Consider the following 23,906-nt stretch of genomic DNA (forward strand, 5'->3'; position numbering starts at 1 on the left):
TAAAATTAATAAAACTATTTAAAAATTAATTCCAAAATAAATTTGTACAACCATTTAAATAGATAACTACAATTTTTTTTCTGTAAATTAATAATTTAATAATACAATAACACAGTTAAAAACTCCCAACTAAAATAATGTTGTGGGATGTATTGTAGTTGTCTTGGTTGAAACAAATCCAACCACAATCTCTCCAAAACTCAGTGTCCTAATACAAAATTTATCTCAATTTCATTTTTTATTAGAAACTTTAAAATCTATAACCAAATGTTACAAAGATGATTCACTATGCATATCATTAAGCTTAAGATGTATTGTGTATTGCCAAGAGTAAACGGGAAAAATTAGAGCAACTCAGAGAGAAGTCTCATCTTTTTTATGCTAATGGAACTACAACTACATGCATATCAAGATTGTTGGGAGGAAGCCGCAAACGAAGAGGAAAAAGCTCCCCATTCAAAGGACTGCGAGCACACACCACAACATCCTCAAGCCCAGTCTCTTGTTTCAATTTGTGAGTTAGTTCATCTACACCATTACCCTTGAAACTAAAAGAGTGCCCTTCCATTGCCTCATCGTCAACCTCACCACTATCATCTGCTACATGGTAACATATGGTCCTACCTTTGGATTCCGGTGGTGAATCTAAGTAAAAATCACTTGACTGTAATAAGAACATAAATGATTACTGATGGTGTATAATTGTTAGAGATAATTTATAAATTAACTTAACAAATAATTTAAAGGTTTTGTGTGATTTGGTTATTAGTGTAATAACATGAGGAAAAAAAACTTATTTATTATGTATGTATTATAAAATAAAGAAATAGTTGGTACAAATTTAAACTTGAAACTAGAAAGATAATAATAACTCTTGTAAAAAAATAAGACTCTTTAATTTAAAATAAGTGAAAAAGTTTCCTTCTTTTTGCTAAAAATAAATTATAAGAGTATTTCAATATTACCAATTGAATTAATTTATTGTTAATTCAAATATTAAAATATGTGTAACAAATAATGCTCTTACTTTAAATAATTGTAAATAATTACCGTGGCCATACATGATGACACATTACTAAAAATAGACACTAAGACTTAATTTAATTTAATTTATTATCTTATTCATTAAGAATTTATATTATAGTGCATCAAATTTAAATTTTAGTATCTATTTCAATATTTTTATTTGAACATTTTGTTAAATTGTCCGAATCAATCAATACTATTTCTGTTTTAGTATAGATAATCAAGTAATTTGATTTTATATTAAGATGGAATAAGAAGCTAAAACCAACAAGTTAGTATTTAATTAAGAAAAAGAGTTAAACCGCAGTACCAATTTGGCTGACTCCCGCGACCCTGTTGGAACCACAGAAGACCTTGGGGACTTCAACGAGGACACGACTGAAACCGGTGACGGAGGGCTTGAAGCTAAGCTATCATCGCTAAAAGCCTCCAAAACTTCTTCAGACTCCGGAAAAAAGCTCGAAGTTGACAACAAATACTCCATAAACACACGAGAATAGCTCAAAGACTCGGAGTACTCTCCTACCTCCACATCCCATAATACCCATTTATTCGTAGCTCCAGGACGAGATTCACCGTGAGTGATGGAGTTCCTCCATGGCGGCGTCCCCCCGTTTGCACGTAAAAATTTCCCGCACCAGCTCTTAAGCTTGATTTTGAACCCTTCTCTTATAGGCTTCCACTGGAGTTTCCAATCCATCTTGTCGGGCGCCGTTTGTAGCACCATTTTACCCGTCATGCCTAAAAGAAAAGGAATATCAGTGGCTGCCAGGTACTTCCCATGGCAGCTTTTGAGGCGGATAACGTATGGTTTATCAGGGACAAGCTCGACCAACCACCTAGCTGTTTTGGCTTTGACGGACGGTTTCTTGATCATCGTCGGCCACTAGGTATTTCTCAAGGTGGCTCCTCAGTTTCACGACCTTTGCCTCTGTAAAGAGCTCCATGCACTTACAAGACCCAGTTTCAGTGGCTATAACATAAACAAAACAGAGCTCAATGCCAAAATGGCCTTTTATAAAATAGATATGGACCATCTCTTAATTTACTAAAAATAAACAAACTTGTTAGCTTTGAATCAAAACTACAAATAAATTATTTGTTTTAAGAAAAGCATGAAATAAAAAAACTTTAGAACCTGCAATAATCATGCATCAAATAAAAAAAGGAAAAAAGGTTTCAATCTTGAGCATGAAAGTTCCAAGTCAACGCCCAAAATGTGGAAGAGCGTGAATTGGAGGCACAGGCAGCACAACTACAAGAACTTGAGGACCTTTTGCAACATGTTTTTTGCAGTCAAGTTTTTAAATGCTATATAAGAATAGAAATTCTGTAAACCAAAATAATGTTATCCGACTTATAAAGCATATTTTACTACATGAACCTTGCCGTGAAGAGTTATTATATTTTGCATCAAGCTTGTCTAAAGATTTGTTACAAGTGTTTTACTGCAATTACTCCATGAAACAAAAAGTTTACAATTTTGAAATGGGGAAATAGTTGGATTGTTTTCAATAATAAAAGGAGGCCATAAGACTACCAGCACTAAATACCCGTAATTTAGGTAAAATTTATGGAAGATTAATGGCGATAGTCAGAAACATTCCATTGTTGAATTCATAATTCCTCTATAAAAAGAATTCCTGCAAAATAAGCTCAGATCAGTTGAAGTTTAAGGTATGTTCTATTATAAATCTTTTTCTTTCTGGATTTTTAAATATTTATATTTTTTACGATTTTGTGTATTGAAATATTTTATTCGTTAATCAGTAATAACATGGTCGGTGAATCTTCTGGCAACTGGATTCGAGGAAATTTTATTCAACAAATATGGCAGAGAAAACTTGATTGAAGATATAATGAATTACTTTTTTTATTTAAAATTACAAAATGTACAGAATCATTTATTAAATTTTTAGCTTTGAATGCATTTAAAGGATTGTTTTCTCACGTTTAACAACAACTAAAATTTAAAATATCAATAAAACAATTTTTAGTTTAAAAAAATAATTAAAAAATGTTTTAAAAAATATTCCCGAAAGGATAGAATAATTTAATATTAATCATAGCTATAAAAAAATTCATAATTAAACTAATATTTTTTTTGTTAAATAAGGCATATAGGTCGATTTTGAAATTTATTTAATTTTTAAGCCGGTTTTAAAATTATTTAGGGAAATAGGTTGATTTTGAGGGAAAACTCGTCTAGCTAGGCGAGCTTTCTGGAAAGCATGTCCAGTTGGGCGAACTTTCCATACACGTGTTAAGAAAGCTTGCCTAGGAAAGCTTGCCTAGCTAGACGTGCTTTTCCTTTAAGTTGTAATTTTTGACTTTTTTAATTCAATTAATTTCTATGATTGGAGGGTTAAATGTTGGTGGTTTTATCCTTAAGTCTTAGGTTTGATTCCTGTCCCACTCACAATTATATTCTTTATTTCATGTTGTTTTAAGTTTCTTTTTTTTAGCTTCCTTACTTAAATGATTAAATAATAATTATTTCATCCTTCAGATCCCATTTCAATTCCTCTTTTCTAAACACATTTATAATTTTTATTTCATACTCTGTTTCAATTTTTTAATTTTTAATTAAAAAATATATATTTTAATTTTTATATTTTAATTAATAACTCTTTTATTCATAAAATCAAATAGTAAAATATGTAATTATATAATAAAAATATATACTTTACATATCTCATTATGTTAAAAATGTTTGAAATTAATAACTCTTTGATATATAATATAAATATGAACTAATTTTCCTGATATATTTTTCTTAATATATAATATTTATATGTCAAATCTTTATTTTCTCCATGTATATTGTGGGTACGTTGATTTCTAAAATTATAAAATGAAATAATTATTTCAAATATAATAATTGTTTTTATATGTAAAATATTTCAAATATCATTGTTTTTTCATTTACATTATGAGTATGATATTTCAAATATTTTTATATGTGAAATATTTCAATTAATTATTTGAAATATCATTGTGTTTATATGTGAAATATTTTAAATACACATACAAAAATATTTACTAATTTACTAAAAATAATAATATTTGTAATAATTATTTGATTTTATGAACAAAAGAGTTGTTAATTAAAAAGATGAATTAAAATAAAAAAAATTTGAAAATAGTATATTTATTAATTAAAAATGAAAAAAACATTGAAATAGTATGAAATAAAAATTACAAATGTGTTTAGATAAGGGGAATTGAACTTGGTCTCTCAAGGATGAAATCATTATTATTTAACCATTTAACTAATGAAGCTAATATGTTAAAAATATTCATTAAAAAAAAAGAAGAAGAAACTTAAAACAACATGAAATAAAAAATATAAACGTGAGTGGGAAAGGAATCGAACTTGAGTCGACAAAACTACCAAAATTTAATCATCTAATTAAAGAAATTAATTATATTAAAAAAGTCAAAAATTACAACTTAAAAAGAAAGTCATTTGACTAAAGAAACAATTTTAAAATTGACCTAAAAACCTAAATAAATTTCAAAATCGGCCTATAAGCCTTATTAAGCCATTTTTTAACAAAAGAATTAATTAATTCAATTACTCAAGGAAAACCATAATTACTTGTCAATTCAGCTACTGCACATTTATTTGCCTTCATAGATGATGCCTTACACATCAGGAAAAGAATGGAACGACATGACAATGTCATTGTCCCTCTGAACTGCAGATTATTCTAAATTATCTAAATCATGGTCATTTTAATCTCAAAGTTGTTTGTATTTATTATCGACCTTTCGATACTGCTTCGCACAACATCCAAATTTGGTAGTGCGTAATCTCGTAGTGTACGTTCTTTGTGAGCCATGGGTGGCTTTATTGGCAAAGATGGCTATGGTGGTGGCTGCTGCTTTAGTGGTTCTTCGTACAGCGGGTTATCACGTGGTGGGTTATTTTGCATTTGTTGTTGTTGTTGCTATGTCTGCGGTTACGATGGATGATTCTTTATGGATTTGATGTTGGCTCTATAGGGTTGGCTCTATAGGGTGCCCCTAATTCGAGTCATACACTGCAATCCATAGAGAAAAAGAGAAACAAGTTGATGAAAATTGAAATCGTATCTATAGATCTAAGACTTCCTACTTATCCTATTAAGATGCAAAAGCTAAAAACTAATCTAATACCGAAGCCTTTCGGGCAATAGTGCCAACAACTTGACCGCCTCTTGACATGCTTAAGTTGAGAGTGAAAAATACTGCTACAAAATTTATGGAATTAGGCGATGTCCATAAGTATATGGGTCAGGTTGTAATATATATTGTTACAATAGAACACGGATGTATTTCGAGGATCGTACCCAAATGAGGCTTAATTAAACTAGTGATTAATCCCTACGATAACAAGTCTAAGCAGTAGTGAATTAAAACCATATTACGATAAAGGATATGAATAGATGGATGAAAATAAAACATGTAAAGAACATTAAATAACAGAAATATGTGATTGTAAATCTATCAAGGATAAAAACAAAAGACTAACTCACTTCAGTGTTCGTAGCTAACTTCTGATTGAGGGTTCTATTCAGTCAGCTAGTAGTTAACCTAGTTATTACCTCTCGGCCTCTAACTAACCTAACTAGTCGGCAAGAACTACTTATCTTTTGACCCCACAGTTTAGATCGGGACAGGCTAAGTGGTGCTCGGTAGACTATTCGCTCGACCTCATCTGCCTAAATGACTTACTAGGATTGTCAGGCCTAGGGTTTAATCTCTTTCAACCCGAGCCAATTGATTTGACAAGAAACCCTAAACAATTGTTAACTATTCCCACATTCGCTCGTTACTCTCCTTCGAATTTTAGTTACTCATGAATCTAATTAACATAATCTCGAAATTGAATTGAAACATTAATAGAATATAAGGCAAGATAGAGAGAGAGAAAAGAGATTTTGAATATTGATGAAGTCTAAAACTCGAAACTCGTAGCAATAGTTGAACGATTCACAATTCGAATTAAGAAAATGAATAACTAAACAAGAACTATAAAATACTGAAAATGAAATTGCCAAGGTAAAAACCTAATCTACGAATTGAAACTTAAATGAAAGGGAAGAAGTCCCCTTTTGAGTTCTGAATAGTCTTATTTATAGGAGTCATGTTAAATGACTCATTTAGACTTAATACAAGTGACTTAATTCTCACCATTTTTCATCACTTTCCATCAATTTCTTTTAAACCCATCATCATTAAACCTTTATTGAGCATTATCCCTCATAATCTCCATCATTCAAGTGTTTAAGGTTTGAGCCCTAATGTGAGAAAATGTAATAGAAAGTTGAAAAGAGGTATTCAATGTATAGATTTTATAGTTTTCATTTCATCCATGCTTAGTCTCATGTTTATTGTGTGTTAATGGTTATTTATTGTTCATGAAAGAAATTGAAGAAGGAAACAAGGGTGCTTGCAAGGAAAAGGAAAAGCTTGTTGATTAAGGTAGATTTAGTCTTCTCCAACACTTTCGAAAATTTTAGTGTTCTAAGATATTTGGAAAACACATTAATTTACTTATTTTGAATTAATATTTCTTCTAATTGAATTGGTATTATCATCAATATGATTATGTTATGGCATGTTAATGTCTCAATGCTATGAATGTGTGGTTAATGACAAGAAAGCAATTTTATAAATGATTTTCAAGTTAAGTTTCTTGTAGATAAGTTAATATGAGATTGTCACTTGATTTAGTAACTTAATGCTATGATTGGAATTATTATTTCATGATATAGTGTTTACTGCCTAAAATATTGTTTCAAACTATACACTTGGTTGGAGATTTTTAACACTGGTATTCCAGAGATTCTGAAACAAGGCCCTAGTAGCTTAGTTAAATGGTCTGGATACGATTGGCATGACAATAGGGACTTCTGTTACTAGTGCTATGGTATTCTGTTATTAGTACTTCGATACTTCGATTACTAGCACTTTGGTGCGATTCTGATCTGGTCTTTGAACACTCACGCTTTAGCATTTCTGTTATAGTGGCTCTGGCCAATTAGTCCTTAGCATCCCCTCTTTATTTATCTAGGCTTACTATGGGCTGAACTCAAACTGTTTCTGTCATTGTATAAATGATTTCTTGAACTTGGCAGATGTTATTATTTATAGACTATCATTTTGAAAACTAATTAGGTTTTCTGATTTCTAAATTGTTGAATAGATATTATAAGCATTGTTTTTCAAATGTTTTACAAATTATTTATAAAGTTCGAATCACCGTTTAAAAGGTAAGTATATAGGGAATTTTCGTATTATCTTACTAAGCTTTATGCTTGATGCGCCATTGTTTTTCGAGTAAGTCTTCTGAATCAAAGCTCGATGCTTTTCAAGAATCACAAGCAAACACCATTATCAACATTGGATGGTATGAAATATTTGTATTTGCAATTGATACCTAGTCGCATGTACTAGAAAAGTCATTTAGGGATGCATATATAAAATTTTCATATAACTATTAGTTGTAATAGTTCTAATTTGTTTATTTTTATTGACCTTGAGCCAAACTCTATATCTTTTGAATGTATGTATACAAGCCTTGGTTTTCCATGCTTTAGATTGATTTTTGGGTGATTTTATATAGGTTTAATATGCTAGCTTAATATATTAGTTGTTATGACATGTTATACCTCATTTTGAACATATTATATGATCATAGATTGCGACTTTTAATCTATTTTTTGAATGTGGTTTGTAAAAGTCTAGTTTGGTGGTGTTTCAGTGTTTGTTCTTGACTAATAAAATGTGACTTTTAAGATCCCAAAGATTGGTTTTTGTCATGGTGTAGTGGTTGAAGGCTTAAGAAATTAGTTACAATTCAAGAAAGGGTGAACTTGTAAAAGGTTGCAGTGCCGCCTAGGTGGGTCCTTGTCGAACAATCACTTTTAGTTAGTATCGCCTAGGCGGTGGCTTGAGCCGCACCTTAACATAAAGAAAAACTAATAACTCCAATACCGCTTAGGCGGGAGCTTTGACCACCTAGGCGGTAACTTAACGTACTGTTGCTCTTTTGGTTTTACTTAATTTCTTATAAATTCCTTTAATAAATTAAGTAACATCATTATATTTTACAAATTACCTAGTTCTTTTGTTTTAATTGACACTATAAGATTTTTGAATTTCTTTTTGAAAGCATAAAACTCATTTTGAATAGAATTTAAATATTTTTATATATTTTTATAAATTTTATCATTTATTTTCTTAAATAAAGTATTGATTTTACTTTGAAAATATCCTGTTAGCGTCTCATGCTTGTACCGGCCATCGGGACGGGCGAGGGGTATTACAATATTTTTTGGAATAAGATAAGTAAAAATATTTTTGTTTGAGACAATTTTAATTAAATAATATTGAAAAAGGAATAAAAATATTAGTTAAAACATAAAAATAATATATTTGGTTCATAACTTATAATACAAAAAATTAAAATTAGTATATTTATAATTAATTAGCAATATGCTAAAAAGTAAACATCAAATCTATATATTTAAGAATATAAATAAATCATATATTAAGTAGTACATATAATCATATTTATAAAATAGAACTAAATTGAAATAGAGATTAAGTTAAAAACATGAGAAACTATGAAGAATCAATTCAAAATTATCTCATTTTTTTCCAAAAAAAAATACATGGATCCAAGCAGGTTGACATGCGGGTCCTTTTAAGTTTTATTCAAGAAATGGTTTACATGTTAGTTTCGTTCCTAGATTTATTATTATTATTATTATTATTTATTTATTTATTTATTTATTTGCTTATTATCATATGTAGGAACTAGTTTGAAGTTTTTTTTGGAATTGTTATTTTAAGTACATGTGATAAATATGTTTTATACAATTTTGTAATTAACCCTCAAAATTATTGGTTACTTGTTCTTAGTGATAAAATGTTGTCAAATTCAAGTGAATAAAATTTTTCTTTTTTAATAAAATTAAAAATGTTACATTTCACAAATTTTCAATTAAATAAATTCATGTTAAATTTAATTCTAGGGGTGAATTTAAATTTATAATATTCAAAATTCAAGACAACATTAATTTAACAAGGTATCAATTTTAGGCGTCATGGGGATGCATACTCGATTCTCAAACTCGAATTTTCTCCAATTTTGAACGTAAACCTAGCAATTGTCATTTTAAACGAATTCTTCAATTTCTTTTTAAAAAATAATTTTGTAGATATCTGATCACATCTAACAAAAAGAACCGATAACGACCCTCTTGTTTTTAACTAATTTCTCGGTAACAGCTACAAAATACAAACTATGAACATATTACCTCAAAATAATTTGTCTAAACAACGCCCAAAGTTTGTTGCTCAAAAAGCTAAAAACTGAAATAAAGATCATAATTTAGTTGTGCTCACACTACACCAAAACATGCTTTTAGCGGTATTTTTAACGGCGTTTGGACAAAAAACATCGGTAAAAATCGAGCATTAGCGGTGTTTTATGGAAATCGCCACTAAAGATGGAGCATTAGCGGTGTTTTTTGAAAATCGCCGCTAAAAATGAGCATTAGTGACGTTCCAAAAACGCCACAAAAAACCAAAGCCCAACGGCGTCGTTTTCTTACCTTTCGGGGCTTTAGCGGCGTTGTTGGAAAAGCGCCGCTAATTCTGGGGGCTTTAGTGACGTTTTTGGATAAGCGCCGCTAAAAACATTTTATCTTAATTTATTTATTTATATTAATTAAATAAAATTCAATTTATTTCTAAGTGAATATTTAAAATCTTCAGAAAAAAATAATAGCACGTAGAAATAATTTGAAATAAAACACATAGAAAAATTAAAATACTATTATTTAAAATAATTTTAAAGTTTTTGGGGTAAATGATTATTGATTATTTTTTAATTTATATATTGAAAAATTTCTTATGTAATCGTAAAAGAGATAGTATTAATTTAAAAATATTGAATTAATTAACACTATAGTTTAGGATTTTTGGTTTAAGGTATATGATTTATTTAAGATTTAAGACCGGTTTAGGAGTTAGTATTTTAAGGTTTAGGGAGTATGAATTTAGGGATTATGGTTTAATGGTTGGGATTTAAGGTTTAGGGGTTAGGGGTTTAGGGGTTTAGAGGTTAATGATTAGGGATTTAGGGTTTAATGATTTATGGGTTGGATTAGGGTTTTGGGTTTAGATTAATTATTTTTTAATTTATATTTTAAATATATTTTTAATCTATATATTAAATAATTTCACATATAATTGAAAAAGATAAGATAGTATTAATTTTAAAATATTTAATTAATTATCATTATAGTTTAGGGTTTATATGATTTAAGGTATATGATTAATTTAAGATTTAAGACCAATTTAGGAGTTACTATTTTAAGGTTTGGGGATTAGATATGAATTTAGGGATTATGGCTTAGTGATTATGGTTTAAGGGTTGTGATTTAAGGTTTAGGGGTTTAATGATTAAGGGTTAAGAGTTAGGGATTTAGGGGTTCAAGGGTCGGGTTAAGGTTTAGGGTTTAGATTAATTAGTTTTTTATTTTATATATTAAATATGTTCTTATATAATAAATCTAATATATTGAAATTATGAGTATAGTTTATATTATTTAAGAGATATATAGTAGATAGACTTTATGTATATTGAATGATTAATTTAGGGTTTAAGGTTTATTTGAGATTTGTTAAATGATACAATTTTATACAATTAATTAATGCTTTTATATTTAAAAATATTTAATCTAAACCATTTGATATATTTGATATATTTGATATGGATATATAGGTAATTATTTAATTTGGATAGGACCAAATTATAAGAAAAAATTATAAAAATAAAAATGAAATAAAAAAACTAAAATTTATAATATTATCTAATTCTTTTAAATATTACTTAAAATTTTAATAATTCTTAATTTATGTAAAATTTATATGAAAGATACAATAATTGAATATAAAAAATATGCGAGCTTTAGCGGCGTTTTCAGCAAAAAAATGCCATTATTATGTATTAAAATTTCCCAAAACGGTGCCGTTTCAATAGAAACATTTCAATTTATTAGTGGCATTTTTAGAAAAACGTTGCAAAAGGTAGACATTACCTGCGTTTTGATAAAAAAACGCCGCAAACATGTATTGCAATTTTTCAAGGTAATCAAAATCCCGCTCACTCCCAAAATATAATTTTTGGTTACCCGCTCATTAGTCCCTTTTCTGCTCATCTCCGTCATGCGCCCTAAATCCCCCAAATAAAAGTTTGTTTTTCTTCAGCTGAAATCCCCCAAATTTCCCATTTCCAATAACACCAGTCAATACAACTACACCAATAAATTAAACAGCAATCTCAAAAGTTAATCGAACATAGCAATCTTCTGCACCCGCTCTCTTGTGATCCAAACCCTACTTGGGTTCACACCTCTTCCTTATCTCCTGTCTCATTGTTAATCGACGTCGTTCACAACAGACTTCAAAGAAGAAAACCAGAAGATGGGATGGAATCACCCAGACATATCGCTGGAAGAAATTATGAAACTGATAGAAGGGTTTGTTGATATCCTGGTTTTGGCTTTTGGGTATCAATCCTCTGGTCTTTTCCTTATCTGTTCATTAGCAGTTCATTATATTGATTTTCTTGCAGATGGGGAGGACTTATCCATGATTTCTTTGGACTGCCCTCTAGGAGACTACCGTGAAGAAGAGATCAATGAATTTGTTAGTTTTTTTATTCTAGGCTCTATTTGATATTTGTGTTGTTTTTCTTCCAGGTTGTTTTTTTATACACATGTGACAGTGGTTTTATATCTATGTGTAGGCATCTTGGTTGGGTGGATCTTATGCTACTGATGTTACAAAACCCTTAGATGGAGTATTGACTATTCCCTTGGCAAATGGTGATAACATGAATCTTCATATGTCAAAGGTTTATGAATTGTTTTTGACTGACACTGTTATACCAATATTGGTAGCATTTTGTCTTGAATTCTTATTTACATCATTGAGAGCTTTAGGTTTTGATTGTTTGCAGAAAGTGCACAGGGAATTTGCATCAAAACTGTTTGCTCTGTACCGCAATATAAGGAAAGCAATGGAGAGGCATGAAGATTTGTCACAGACTTTGCGTAGACCTGCTGAGTTAATAATGGGTTCATTTGATGGAATTAAGGTACTAAACCTACACACTTAATTTGGATTTGGCAAATACTAACTATTAGTATTTTGTTTTTATTGATTAATGTCTTGCCTGAAAATATATTGGTGGCTGTTTCGAGTAGATTTTTTCAGCCCACTTTCCATGTGTAAAATTCGTTAATCCATTGATGAGGAAGATCAGAAGGCGGTTTTTTTAGGTTAAAACTGATATGTAACTACCCTTTGACACGTTAACTCATGTTAATGGCATTCTTATCGGCCATGCTTGCTTGACTTTGCTTAACTTTGCTTAACTTACATTATTAGATTAGCTATAACCTTTCTATATGTCTATATAGTTATGTATTTTCATGCATTGTTAATGTCTGTACTGCCTTTGTTTTTCTTTGTTTCTTAATCAGTTACTTCTGTGCAAATCCTTCTAACTTTTCCAAAAAATAAAATTCTTTGTTTGTGCAGCATGACACTGATGGTTTTGATAAACAAGGAATGAGGCTTCTGCTTGCGACACTTAACAGGATATTTGATTCATTGCAGACAACTTATGAAGGTTTGTTTTTATTGGTGGGTTTATTGTGTAAATTTGATTACTTTTTTTTGAGTTTTTCTATTTAATTCTCCTCAATGATGGTGTAAATTTCTTGGTAATTTCTGCATTTGTTTTATCATTCTGAAAAATCTTTTTGATTGTGGGCATTTTCCCGGTTTCCATGCTGTAAAAATCTGATCTTGAATGTTGGAATATTGATATTTTTTATTAGATTTTTGTGATTATATATATTCTGGCAGATTCCTCAGATTTCAGTTCCAATTTGTGAATGATATTTTTGTTAATTTGTTGGTTAGTTGATGTTTGATTGTTCATTACTATATTACTTTTATAATCTTTTTGTTATCCTTTTTCATTGATTCCCCATTTTTTGAATAATAAATAAATAAATAAAATAAAGATAGAGAGCTGCTTGTTGCCTACTGTTTTGGTGGTTTCTTCAACTGATTCCAAGATGCTGTTATCCGTTGCAGGATTTCAGACTTCAACGGTAAAGGCAATATATATATTTGATTTATCTGCACAAGGTAAGCATTTTCTTCCGGTTTTCATGAATTTCCGTCTATGGTCGAGCATTCTCTTCAAGCGTAATGTCCTTACTAGAATGCTTTCCATATTTCCATTGTATCTTACATGCAATCCGAACTTATATCTTTGTGAACGTATATGCAGTTTCCTCTTCTGTCGAAAAGTGCATACTTACAAAAGTTGGTTGCAAGTGGTAATGAAGAAAACAATGATGAAATTCAGATTTCTGACATTCCCGGAGGCCCAGTTGCCTTTGAGATATGTGCCAAATTTAATAAAAAATGAACTTATATCATTTTTCTTTTACTTGTGTACATTGCATAACAAATCTATGACACTTTTAGTCAAGTGTGAGTGTTGGTTACATGTACGAGTCCAGACAACAGATATGATTGAACTTTGGTTACCTATATTGACTTAAGTGAGTAGATATATTAGTAGTGTACATTTTTTTATTTCACAAACAATCTTAAAAAGTTGAGTTATTATTATTTTTAGATGTATTTTTTAATAATTTACTATAACATTATAAAACAATCTTAAAAAGTTGAACTGATTTACTTATCTTTGCCATGTTCACTATGGTTTGAACAGATTAAGTTACTCTTATTTTCATGCAGAGCATGTAGGAGCCAAATTTGCGGTTCAAATTCGAAGTCGTGCTCAAAAGTTTTTCTCTAAGGCTCATTGGTTTGAGTTCATTACAAGATTTCCTTGATTAAGTAAATGTATTATATCTTTTATTACCAAGATTTACTTGATTAAGAAAATGCATTGTATATTATTACCTTGCATATGTATTATTTATTTTAGTTTTCATTCTAAATTTGTATTTTTACTTAACTGTTCTAGCTTTTGGATTTTAATTGTGTTATTAATTTATTATTTTAAATTCTAAATTTAAATTCATTATTTTTTATATTTATATTTAGTTTTAAAGTTAAAATTTTCATAGAAAATTTAATTTAAATAATATTTTTTATTTATCCTTAAAACATAATATAATATTTATCATAGAAATAAATATTATTTAAAAAAAATTATTTTTTTAAAAGATATATTTTTAGTGGCGTTTTCCGAAAAGCGCTGCTAAAGGTCTATTCTATAGCGGCGTTTGTGTGAAAAGTGCATGTTTTTAGCGGCGTTTGTGGAAAAAGCGTCGCTAAAGGTCTTGGTCTTTAGCGGCGTTTGTGGGAAAAGCGCCGTTGAAGGTCTTGGTCTTTACCGGCGTTTGTGGAAAAAGCGCCGTTGAAGGTCTTGGTCTTTAGCGGCGTTTGTGGGAAAAGTGCCGCTAAAGGTCTTGGTCTTTAGTGGCGTTTGTGGGAAAAGCGCCGCTAAAGGTCCTGGTCTTTAGTGGCATTTGTGAGAAAAGCGTTGCTAAAAATGTCCTGGTCTTTAGTGGCGTTTATTTATAAAAATACCGCTAAAGTTAGTGACGCTGTCATTAGCGGCGTTTTTGGCGACGCTTTTTAGCGGCGCTAAAAAACGTCTCTAAAGGCCTAAAAAAGCGCCGCTAAAAACCTATTTTGGTGTAGTGTCACTCAAATATTCCAATTCAATCTCAACAATGAGTTGGGAGATGTATAAATATATTGAAATTTTAAGTAAATAAACATTATGTGTGACTATGATTTTCATTTTAGCTCCTAATATTATTTTACCTTTCAATGCTTTATGCATCATTGAAAAAAATTAATTCAGTTTGAGTTGTAAATTATTGATTAATTTGGCAAACATTAAATATAACTAAAAAAAAGGAAGAATTTTGAAATTCAAAGAACTGTCTTAGAACTCAAGTTTTTATATATATGCTCTCATACGTTCTTTAAATTTTATATATATATATTGTAATTTTATATTGATCTTTGCTTTACTTTAATTAATGCATGTAATTAACTCTTATTATATTTGAAAAATATAAATTTAATTTGATAAATATTATTAATGTGTCTTTTTTAAAAAACTATATTTTAAATTGATTTGGACAACGAGACTAATAAAGCGAATTCTTAAGAAATTAAATTGATTTGAAGTCAAAAATCAATGAAGTAATTTTAGTGTGAAATTGTGGGAAAAAGACTAAATTGAATGAAATGAAAAGTATAGGGGCTAAATTCTAAATTTTCCATTTGTAGCTTAGAAAGGATTAAAAAGCAATTTTTACATGGTTGTATATTGTTATATATGAACCTTTATGAAGTTATTTGGGGATTTAATGAAATGACATATTTGATATAATAAAGTAAAGTGATAAAAGAAAGGGACTAAAGGTGCAATTTCCCATTAAAGGATACTTTGGACATTTTGAGAATTTTATATCGAAATTTTAAAATTTATTTTGTATGTGTAAAGATGAAATAAAAAAATTATTGGCCATAGATTTTGGACTTCAAAAATCATAAAAAAGGGTGGGCCACTCATTTGATTTTTTTTGGGCTTTGACTTTGACAATTTTTATGAATAAAAGAAAGGAAAGACGAAATGTCTTCTCTCCTCATTTGATCTTTTTCCCCCCTTCGTGTCTTCCACCTTCCCTAAAAGAGAAGAAAGTTTTCTCTTCTCATCTTTCTCATATTTTCTCACATTTCATCCAAAGTTTACACCACCCAAGTCATTTTCTTGTTAAAAGCTTGCAGAGCACACATTTCTAAGCCTAGTTCCATCGTCATCTTCTTCATGGAAAGCATGAATTTTCATGAGCTAGAGAGAAAAAGCTTGAGTTAGTACGAAAAAGCGAAAATAAAGTAAGAAAATGTATTTTGTCATCTTTATTATGATTATTTAAGATTATTTTACATAAGTTCCTCAAGAACATGATATTTAGGTGTTATGTATAATATGTGTTTTAAAGAGAAAGAGTTGAATTGTGGGTTGTGGAGAATGAGCATGAAAGAGGAGTATTGGATTAGTAAAGTAGAGGATTTTGGTGCTTTTTCTCATTCAAAGAGAGGTAAGTTCTCAAAGAACCATCATAAGTGAATGAAATAGTTTAATCAAAATGAAAGTAGAGATAAGTATGAATGTGTCATGGTTTTAGACTAAAATGTGAAAATAGATTTTTATGGTATTTTGGTGAACATTTAAATGAAAAGTTGACTTAAATGGTGGAAAAAGACAAAGTTAACAAAGTTAATAATTTGATAAGGAAAATGATAAGTATAACATAAAAATAAGCAAGTAAGTGAATATGAGTGAAATCTGATAATATGATGTTATGTCATCATAGTAAAAAGTTTTGATTAAAGTCATATTAAGCTATGTCGTGTAACAAGAGAATTTAATGTGAAATAATATGTATATGTGGCTCACGAAACTTTGATGAAACTTTTATTATAAAATGTTAAGTATATGTGAAACTATGTGAAACAATCACGATTATTAATTTTGAAAATCTCTTTTTAAGCATAAGAGCACGAGAATATGAACTCTTGAACAAAAAAAAAAAAGTGAATGGCTGTTATATATTCCATTGGTTATTTATTTATGAACATGGTAGGTGAACCATACTTGAGACCTATCAAATGGAATATATATATGAAAGAATAAGTGTACATATATGGATTGATATTTATGTGATTATGAATGTGTTATAATGAAATTGAAATTCGCTAATTGAGCTTTGCCCTTGTAAACTTAGAGAAGTAATTAGAATACGACTGGCATTACAATAGGGATAAATATGTACCTAGAGTTTTGTATCTGGATTTTCGTTGTCTTCGAGCTTTGCACATATTACATGCAACATATGTTGTCTTCAGGTTATGCAATCACATGCATATCTTGAAGCCTTAGGGCTTAGCACTTCGGTGCTCTCTTTGGCATGGTAGATGTTGGAAAAAACAGGTTTAGAAAACGCAGCGAAAAATAAATTTAGGGAAAAACTAGACTTTTAAAATTTTTTTAAAATAAGATATTGGTTGTGATATCTAAAATAATAAATATTTAATCAAAATTGTACCTTTTCGATTCGTCTAGGATGAGCTCTTCGACCGAATATTTTTCTCCACTATCCTTAAGCTCACGACTGTCGAGTGTGGGCTCGTTTTGAATAAAAAAATTCAAAAAATTACAATGGGGTAATTTCATAATTTTTTAAACTTTTGGGTCAAGTTGTAAATAAAAAAATATCTCTAAAATTTTTCTAAAATAATCTCTTCAGAGAATTTTCTCTCTACAACTTTCTATTAAATTCAAGTATGTGTAAATAATGACTCAAGGCTCTCTTTATATAGGGAGAGTTTAGAGAGTTTAACTATGACTAAACTTAATCATTTTAATATTAAATTAATATAATATTTATCAAGATAAAAATTAGATTAAATTTAATATTAAATCTTATTAAAATAATAGAATATTATCTACAAGATAAACATTAAATTAAATTTAATATTAAGATAATCTCTTCAATATTAAATTAATAAAATACTATTAAGATAAGTATTAAATTAAATTTAATATTAAACCATTAAAATAATATTATTTTTGAAATAATTTATCTGAAATCAAATTCTTTGGTAGAGTCCCAATAGGAGTGTAACTCTTCCACTACTCAACTACTGACGATCAATCGTCGTCGACCACTGGGACACTGCCGTGTCCGATGATGTAGGAGCGACACCCTTATGGCACCTCGAGCCGATTCGATTGTTATCGGTTTAGTCCGGGTCAATGACGACCTGACCGGTCCGGTCTAGCCACTAGTTGGATTGTCGGCTCAGTTTCACATACCGGGTCCAGTTTGACTAATTTTTGGGTCTTGGTCTCGATTTTAGACTCTCGAGCCTAATTTATGATCTAAGGTCTAACTTTCAAGTTCAATTACCCATTGGGCCAATTGTCTGACTTGAAAATTAACTTCCAAAAATATCATATTAATTTTAACTAATTTAATTAATTTAATTTTACTTGATCAAAATTAATTTTTCCAAAAATCAATTAGATTAATTAATTTTTCAAGAAAATTCTTTAATCAAATTCTCTAGTTGAAAAATTCTTACGATCACCTAATTTACTTTCACATTGAATAAATCGACTTAATAAAATTATTCCCAAAGTCGTAGAATTTTCTTCTAATTCAACTGCAGTCCAATCGAGATTTTGTTGAGCTAGCGCAGGAACCAATCAAACATATACAATTAGACTCTAGTAATTGTAATTATGTCCAAAAGCATCGTTCCGATAATTCACAATTACTTAATCATGGAGTCAGTCCACAAGAAGTACCATGATTGAAAACTCCTTTTGTATACTCTTTACGAAAGCAATTCATCCAACTGCTTTGTCCAATGACCTCGTCATGTGTGTGTTACCCTCATATGATATCCTTAATTCCTTTGAGTTAAATCAGTTCACTCAATACAATCCTATTTTATCTCATTGCCACCATTGTGTCTTCTTAATGATTAATATGATCACTGTCAACAATTGAGCTATGAATTTCATTGTTGCTAGTAAAGCCCTGCCATACACAAGTTATGTACCCAACATACCGGCTATGGGCTCGATCATCTTTAGAGCATAAGCTTCTACTTATATCAAAGCACACGAGTTGCATATGCATGGTTAGTCATTAACTCAAGATTTAGGTAAATCATACCATGAACGTCACAAGTGAATTAATCCACAAATGGATTTAGAATTAATTAATCTTGGGTCCAATCCAATGTATCATTCCACCAATGAATACATCTATGTCTCTACTCGTGGAGTCAACTGCTCCGATAGCCAAGACTAGCCATCTCCCCAATTGGAATTGTAGACAACATAATAATCCTTCTCAGTATTTGAATCAAATGCTTACTTTAATTCTTTTAGGGGATTACAGACTCATTTAGATGATCTACTGTAGTAAGTTGTCTTTCTCGTAATGTAAACGTTCTTACAGTGCCACTTATCTTTATTTTGAACTTAGACAATCAATGAGCTAATATTTACTTGTCACAATTTTGCTATGCATGCAAAATATAAAAGATATAAAAACAAAAGACATAATAGTGAAATGTGAAATTAACTTTATTTATTTATGTTAAAATAAATAGAAAACAATTACATGTTTACTACAATTTGGGCACATTTCCCGACAATCTCCCACTTGCCCTAGTGAAGTAAATGTGTCACGTTTCGTATTCCCATATCTTCAACATGTTTGTTAAAACTCCTAGTTACAAGAGTTTTAGTAAACGGATCCGTAAGGTTACCTTCAGAAGCTACTTTCATCACATCTACTATTCCTTCAACTACTACCTCTTGTATCAAGTGATACTTCCAATCAATGTGTTTCATCCTCTTATGACTTCTCATTTCCTTGGTATTTGTTATTGCAGCACTGTTATCACAATACAATGTTATAGCTTTTTCCATACCAAGAATAACTTCAATTTCGGTTAAGAACTTTAGAAGCCATATTGCTTCTTTCGTTGCCTCAGAAGAAGCCATATACTCGAGCTCCATATTAGAGTCAGCATTGCAAGTTTGTTTTACACTTCTTTATACTATGGCTCCATAGCCTAGAATAAATACATTTCCTGACTTCGATTTCCTCGAATCTTTACAGGTTTGGAAGTCTGAGTCTGTATATCCAACAGGAGTAAGGTCCTCCTCAAAATACACAATCATATAATCTCTAGTTCTTTTAAGATACCTTAATATATGCTTTACAGATTGCCAAAGCCTGAGCCTTGGATTTGCCTAATATCGACTAACCATTCCTACTGGGAAACAGATATCTAGATGTGTGCAAAGTATCGCATACATAAGCAATTTAGGTCTCTAATTCAAAAGTCAATCAACCACATGAAAGTCAACCAACTACTCTCTGTTATCATATTTGATAGTTGTGTAGTTTATTTTCTCTACAATTTAGTCTTTTGCAATTTTAGATAATTAATTAGTATAATCACACTCCTGAATGGCCTGTCGTACTATAGTATCTAGCTAGTAATTGTTTAGACCCTTTATTTGCATGTTTGTAGCTAGAAATCACTTAATTGCCGACTCATTTGGGTTCAATCCTTGGAGTACTCCTGTATCCCATTGCACAAATTATATTACAATTGACCTAATACACTTGCAGACACCACAGACAATGTAACACCCCCTAACCTGAATTGTCATCGAATTAGGGTTACGAGGCATTACCAATCAAAACACGGTTCAGAACAGTCATTCATTACAATTCAAGCACAAAGTACTATAATCTCCTTTACAATTTTTTTCTCGAACTCAACTAATAACCATCCTCTTATTCCTACTAGTCAAATTCGTAAAATTGAATCACGTAGTCATTATTTACCAATTAGAATCGTACCTAAATAACCAACCAATCAATCATAAAACATATTCATTTTTTGCCATCATTTAATCATCAAAACGTCACCTATCATAATAAGCATGCTAAACACATAGCTAATATACATACACTTCAATTACCATGATTCATCTCATAACATAATCCTAAACACAAATCTATCATATATACCATTTCCAAGCCAACTCACATGGCTAGAATTACAATTCAAAATATACCAAAAGTTCACTAGCCTATACATGCCATATACCATATATACAAAGCTTCAAAAGTACAAACAAGATGATCGATAGTGTGATGACGGTTCCTGACGATCCCCGATTCAAAGCTAGCTTCGATAATCTATAAAACAGTGTTAACACATATCGATGCCATTATCCCAAACAGGGTCTTATACGAATCATATACGATGCTAATGTCTCAAACATGGTCTTACACATTTTCTTACTTTGATGCCAATGTCTTAGTCTTACACGAAATCACACCTCCGAAGTCCTAATATCATGTTTTTAATATCAAATACATTTTCTAAGGTTCATTCAGAGTTATCGAATTCGTAATTAAATTCTTTACTTTTTTGATCTATGAATCTCTAACTGATATATTTCTTCCGAAATTCAATATGAAAGAACTCCCAAGTAACTCGTTCCTTTGGAACCACTAATACTAGTGTATTCCACCAGTGATATGCAGTGTCCCTTAACAAAGATACAACACATTTGATACATTCATCAAGAGTACAAGATAATTCATCCAACACCCGAGTTGTATTATCAAGCCAGAATTCAGCTTGCTCAGCATCATCATCAATAGTAGCTCTGAACTCTTCGACCCCATAATTTCTAATTTTATCAATCGGAGGCTTATTTAATCTCATCAGATCAGTAACTTGAGGTATCACAGGAACTTGCAGGGGTGAAGGTTGTTGAACAACCAGATTCGTTCGAACGAACTCTATAAACCACTCATTCATCATTTGGAGAAAAGCTTGCTTTGCCTCTCCTTCGTGGCTACTAGCAATAACTCTAGAATCAGATTGCACTGTCTCTTGAGTGGGAGCGGGTGCATTACTTTCCACATCGTCAGCTACGGCTCTATCGGGACCCATTTACTATACAAAAACACATTTTAATTTTAGGAATCATCAAACTATCACAGTTTATATATATGACATGTATAGCTAGACTCACACACGCTACGTTAGTCCTAGAACCGACTAAATCATAGCTCTGATACCAATCAGATGTAACACCCATAACCTGAATCCGTCGCCAAATTAGGGTTATGAGGTATTACCGATCAAAACACGGTTCAGAACTGTCATTCATTACAATTCAAGCACAAAGTACTATAATCTCCTTTACAATTTTTTTCTGAATTCAACTAATAACCATCCTCTTATTCCTTCTAGTCAAATTCGTAAAATTGAACCACATAGTCATTATTTACCAATTAGAAACATACCTAAATAACCAATCAATCAATCATAAAACATATTCATTCTTTGCTATCATTTAATCATCAAAACGTCACCTATCATAATAAGCATGCTAAACACATAGCTAATATACATACACTTCAATTACCATGATTCATCTCATAACATAATCCTAAACACAACTCTATCATATATACCATTTCCAAGCCAACTCACATGGCTAGAATTACAATTCAAAATATACCAAAAGTTCACTAGCCTATACATGCCATATACCATATATACAAAGCTTCAAAAGTACCAACAAGATGATCGATAGTGTGATGACATTTCCCAACGATCCCCAATTTTGAGCTAGCTTCGATAATCTATAAAATAGTGGAAGAATGCATAAAGTAAGCTTTGGAAGCTTAGTAAGCCATAAGCAAATAAATCATTTCAATTATATTTATAATTCAATTCAACTAGGTCGAATTCAAATATATCTCAAACATATATATATTTAACCAACTCATATAAATTCATATTATTACATTAAGTACTAAACTTACCTTTATATTTGATAAACATATAACTTCACACATACCTGAACCATTCAGCTCAAATTCACATTCAGATTTGTTAAGAACACACAGAAATCATATAAAACTTGTACAATGCCATATCCCGGATATGGTCTTACATGTTAACGCATATCGATGCCACTGTCCCAGACATGGTCTTACTCGAAATCACACCTTCTAAGGCCTAATATCATGTCTTCAATATCAAATACATTTTCTAAGGCTCATTCAGAGCTATCAACTTCGTAATTAAATCATTTCATACACGAAACCAGTCAACCAATGCTCAAATGGTACGAGTCACAAAGGCCCAATTCAAGCTCAAGGACGTGATGGGCTCAAATTACCACAAGGCCCAATAACGAGGTCAAAGGCTAGACAAATGCGTTTAGAACTAAATGGAACCATTCAAGAATTTATTAGCAAGGCCTTAGATGCATACACGAAGGAAAAAGAAAATCAAGATTCACTTTCTTGTTTTCAAGAAAATCAAGAAACTGAATCTTGGTCCAATTTTGCTGTTTTGAGCGATTTTAGGAATCAAGAAAATCAAGATTTCAAATCTTGGAAATCTTGGTCCAAGAAACAGAATCTTGCAGCTAAGGTGCATTGGATCTCAGTTACGAGCATCAACGAACCAATTTTAGGAGAGAACGGATTACAAGCCCAAATGTTTGAAGAAACGGCCCAATAAGATGTTCCAAGCCCAATCAAGAAATTTAAATTAGACTTAGTTGAAAATCAGGCCAAATTGTCAAAGTGGCCCAATTTGTTAAGTTTTAATTCTTTAAATACTTAGTTTTAGTTTTTAGACTTTATGAATAAATTTCTATGTAAAAATTTAGTCCAAGAGGCCCATTTAAAGTCCTTGGCCGAATTTCCCCTTGAAAGTAAAAAAAATTAGGTTTTTTTTTGTTTTCCTATTAGGATTAGGAAAATAGTTAGAAGGCCTATATGTATGGCTTGGCAAGCCACCCTTATACACATTACACTTGAATAATACATTGAAATTAGATTTGTTTTGTTAAGTGAAAATTCTCTTTGAGTTCTCCAAGAATTTTCTCTAGACTTTTCTTTAGAAGGAGTTTTAACAATCTTTTCGATTGTGGGAGCCATCTTCAGCCTTCTTCTTTCCATTTTTCTTCATTGGAGGGAAGATTAGAGCCGTTTGAAGGGAGTTGTGAAATCTTTCGGGATTTCAAGGCTTCTTAGGACTTTCTTTATTTTCTTGTTGTTCAATCTTTTTTTAATTTTCTGCTTGTGTCGATTTCATTATCTAACTTGTTTAAACTTTCTTGTTGCGTCTCCAGCCTCGTTCAACCTTCAAGAATATGTTCGGCATCAACC

General features: G+C 30.6%; 1 protein-coding gene and 1 pseudogene across 9 annotated transcripts; one reads left to right on the forward strand and one right to left on the reverse strand.

Annotated features, from left to right (window-relative positions):
* Positions 1 to 219: 219 nt before the first annotated feature.
* LOC107949311 (uncharacterized) lies at positions 220 to 2,116 on the reverse strand (annotated as a pseudogene).
* A 9,061-nt stretch (positions 2,117 to 11,177) lies between these two features.
* Positions 11,178 to 14,154, forward strand: LOC107948541 (uncharacterized). 9 transcript variants are annotated; one of them, XM_016883127.2, is made up of 7 exons: positions 11,213 to 11,567; positions 11,663 to 11,736; positions 11,837 to 11,944; positions 12,050 to 12,187; positions 12,634 to 12,724; positions 13,198 to 13,251; positions 13,873 to 14,154. In XM_016883127.2, the coding sequence occupies exons 2-7, from the start codon at positions 11,680 to 11,682 to the stop codon at positions 13,968 to 13,970; spliced, it is 546 nt and encodes a 181-aa protein (XP_016738616.2). In that variant the 5' UTR covers positions 11,213 to 11,567; positions 11,663 to 11,679; the 3' UTR covers positions 13,971 to 14,154. The 9 variants fall into 9 exon arrangements, with proteins under 9 accessions (XP_040942511.1, XP_016738618.2, XP_040942513.1 ...); XM_016883130.2 differs by lacking the exon at positions 13,873 to 14,154 and adding an exon at positions 13,397 to 13,448 and having other exon boundaries at positions 11,214 to 11,567; positions 12,634 to 12,738; XM_016883128.2 differs by lacking the exon at positions 13,873 to 14,154 and adding an exon at positions 13,397 to 13,743 and having other exon boundaries at positions 11,215 to 11,567.
* Positions 14,155 to 23,906: the final 9,752 nt, after the last annotated feature.

Source organism: Gossypium hirsutum, chromosome D01, assembly GCF_007990345.1.
Source record: "Gossypium hirsutum isolate 1008001.06 chromosome D01, Gossypium_hirsutum_v2.1, whole genome shotgun sequence".
Taxonomy (NCBI): domain Eukaryota; kingdom Viridiplantae; phylum Streptophyta; class Magnoliopsida; order Malvales; family Malvaceae; genus Gossypium; species Gossypium hirsutum.

Coding starts and splice junctions, on each gene's coding strand:
- LOC107948541 (XM_041086577.1), top strand. CDS start 11,680: ATGATTTCTTTGGACTGCCCTCTAGGAGACTACCGTGAAGAAGAGATC. Junction 12,188..12,633: donor GTTCATTTGATGGAATTAAG/GTACTAAACCTA, acceptor TTGTTTGTGCAG/CATGACACTGATGGTTTTGA. Junction 12,725..13,197: donor ATTGCAGACAACTTATGAAG/GTTTGTTTTTAT, acceptor TATCCGTTGCAG/GATTTCAGACTTCAACGGTA.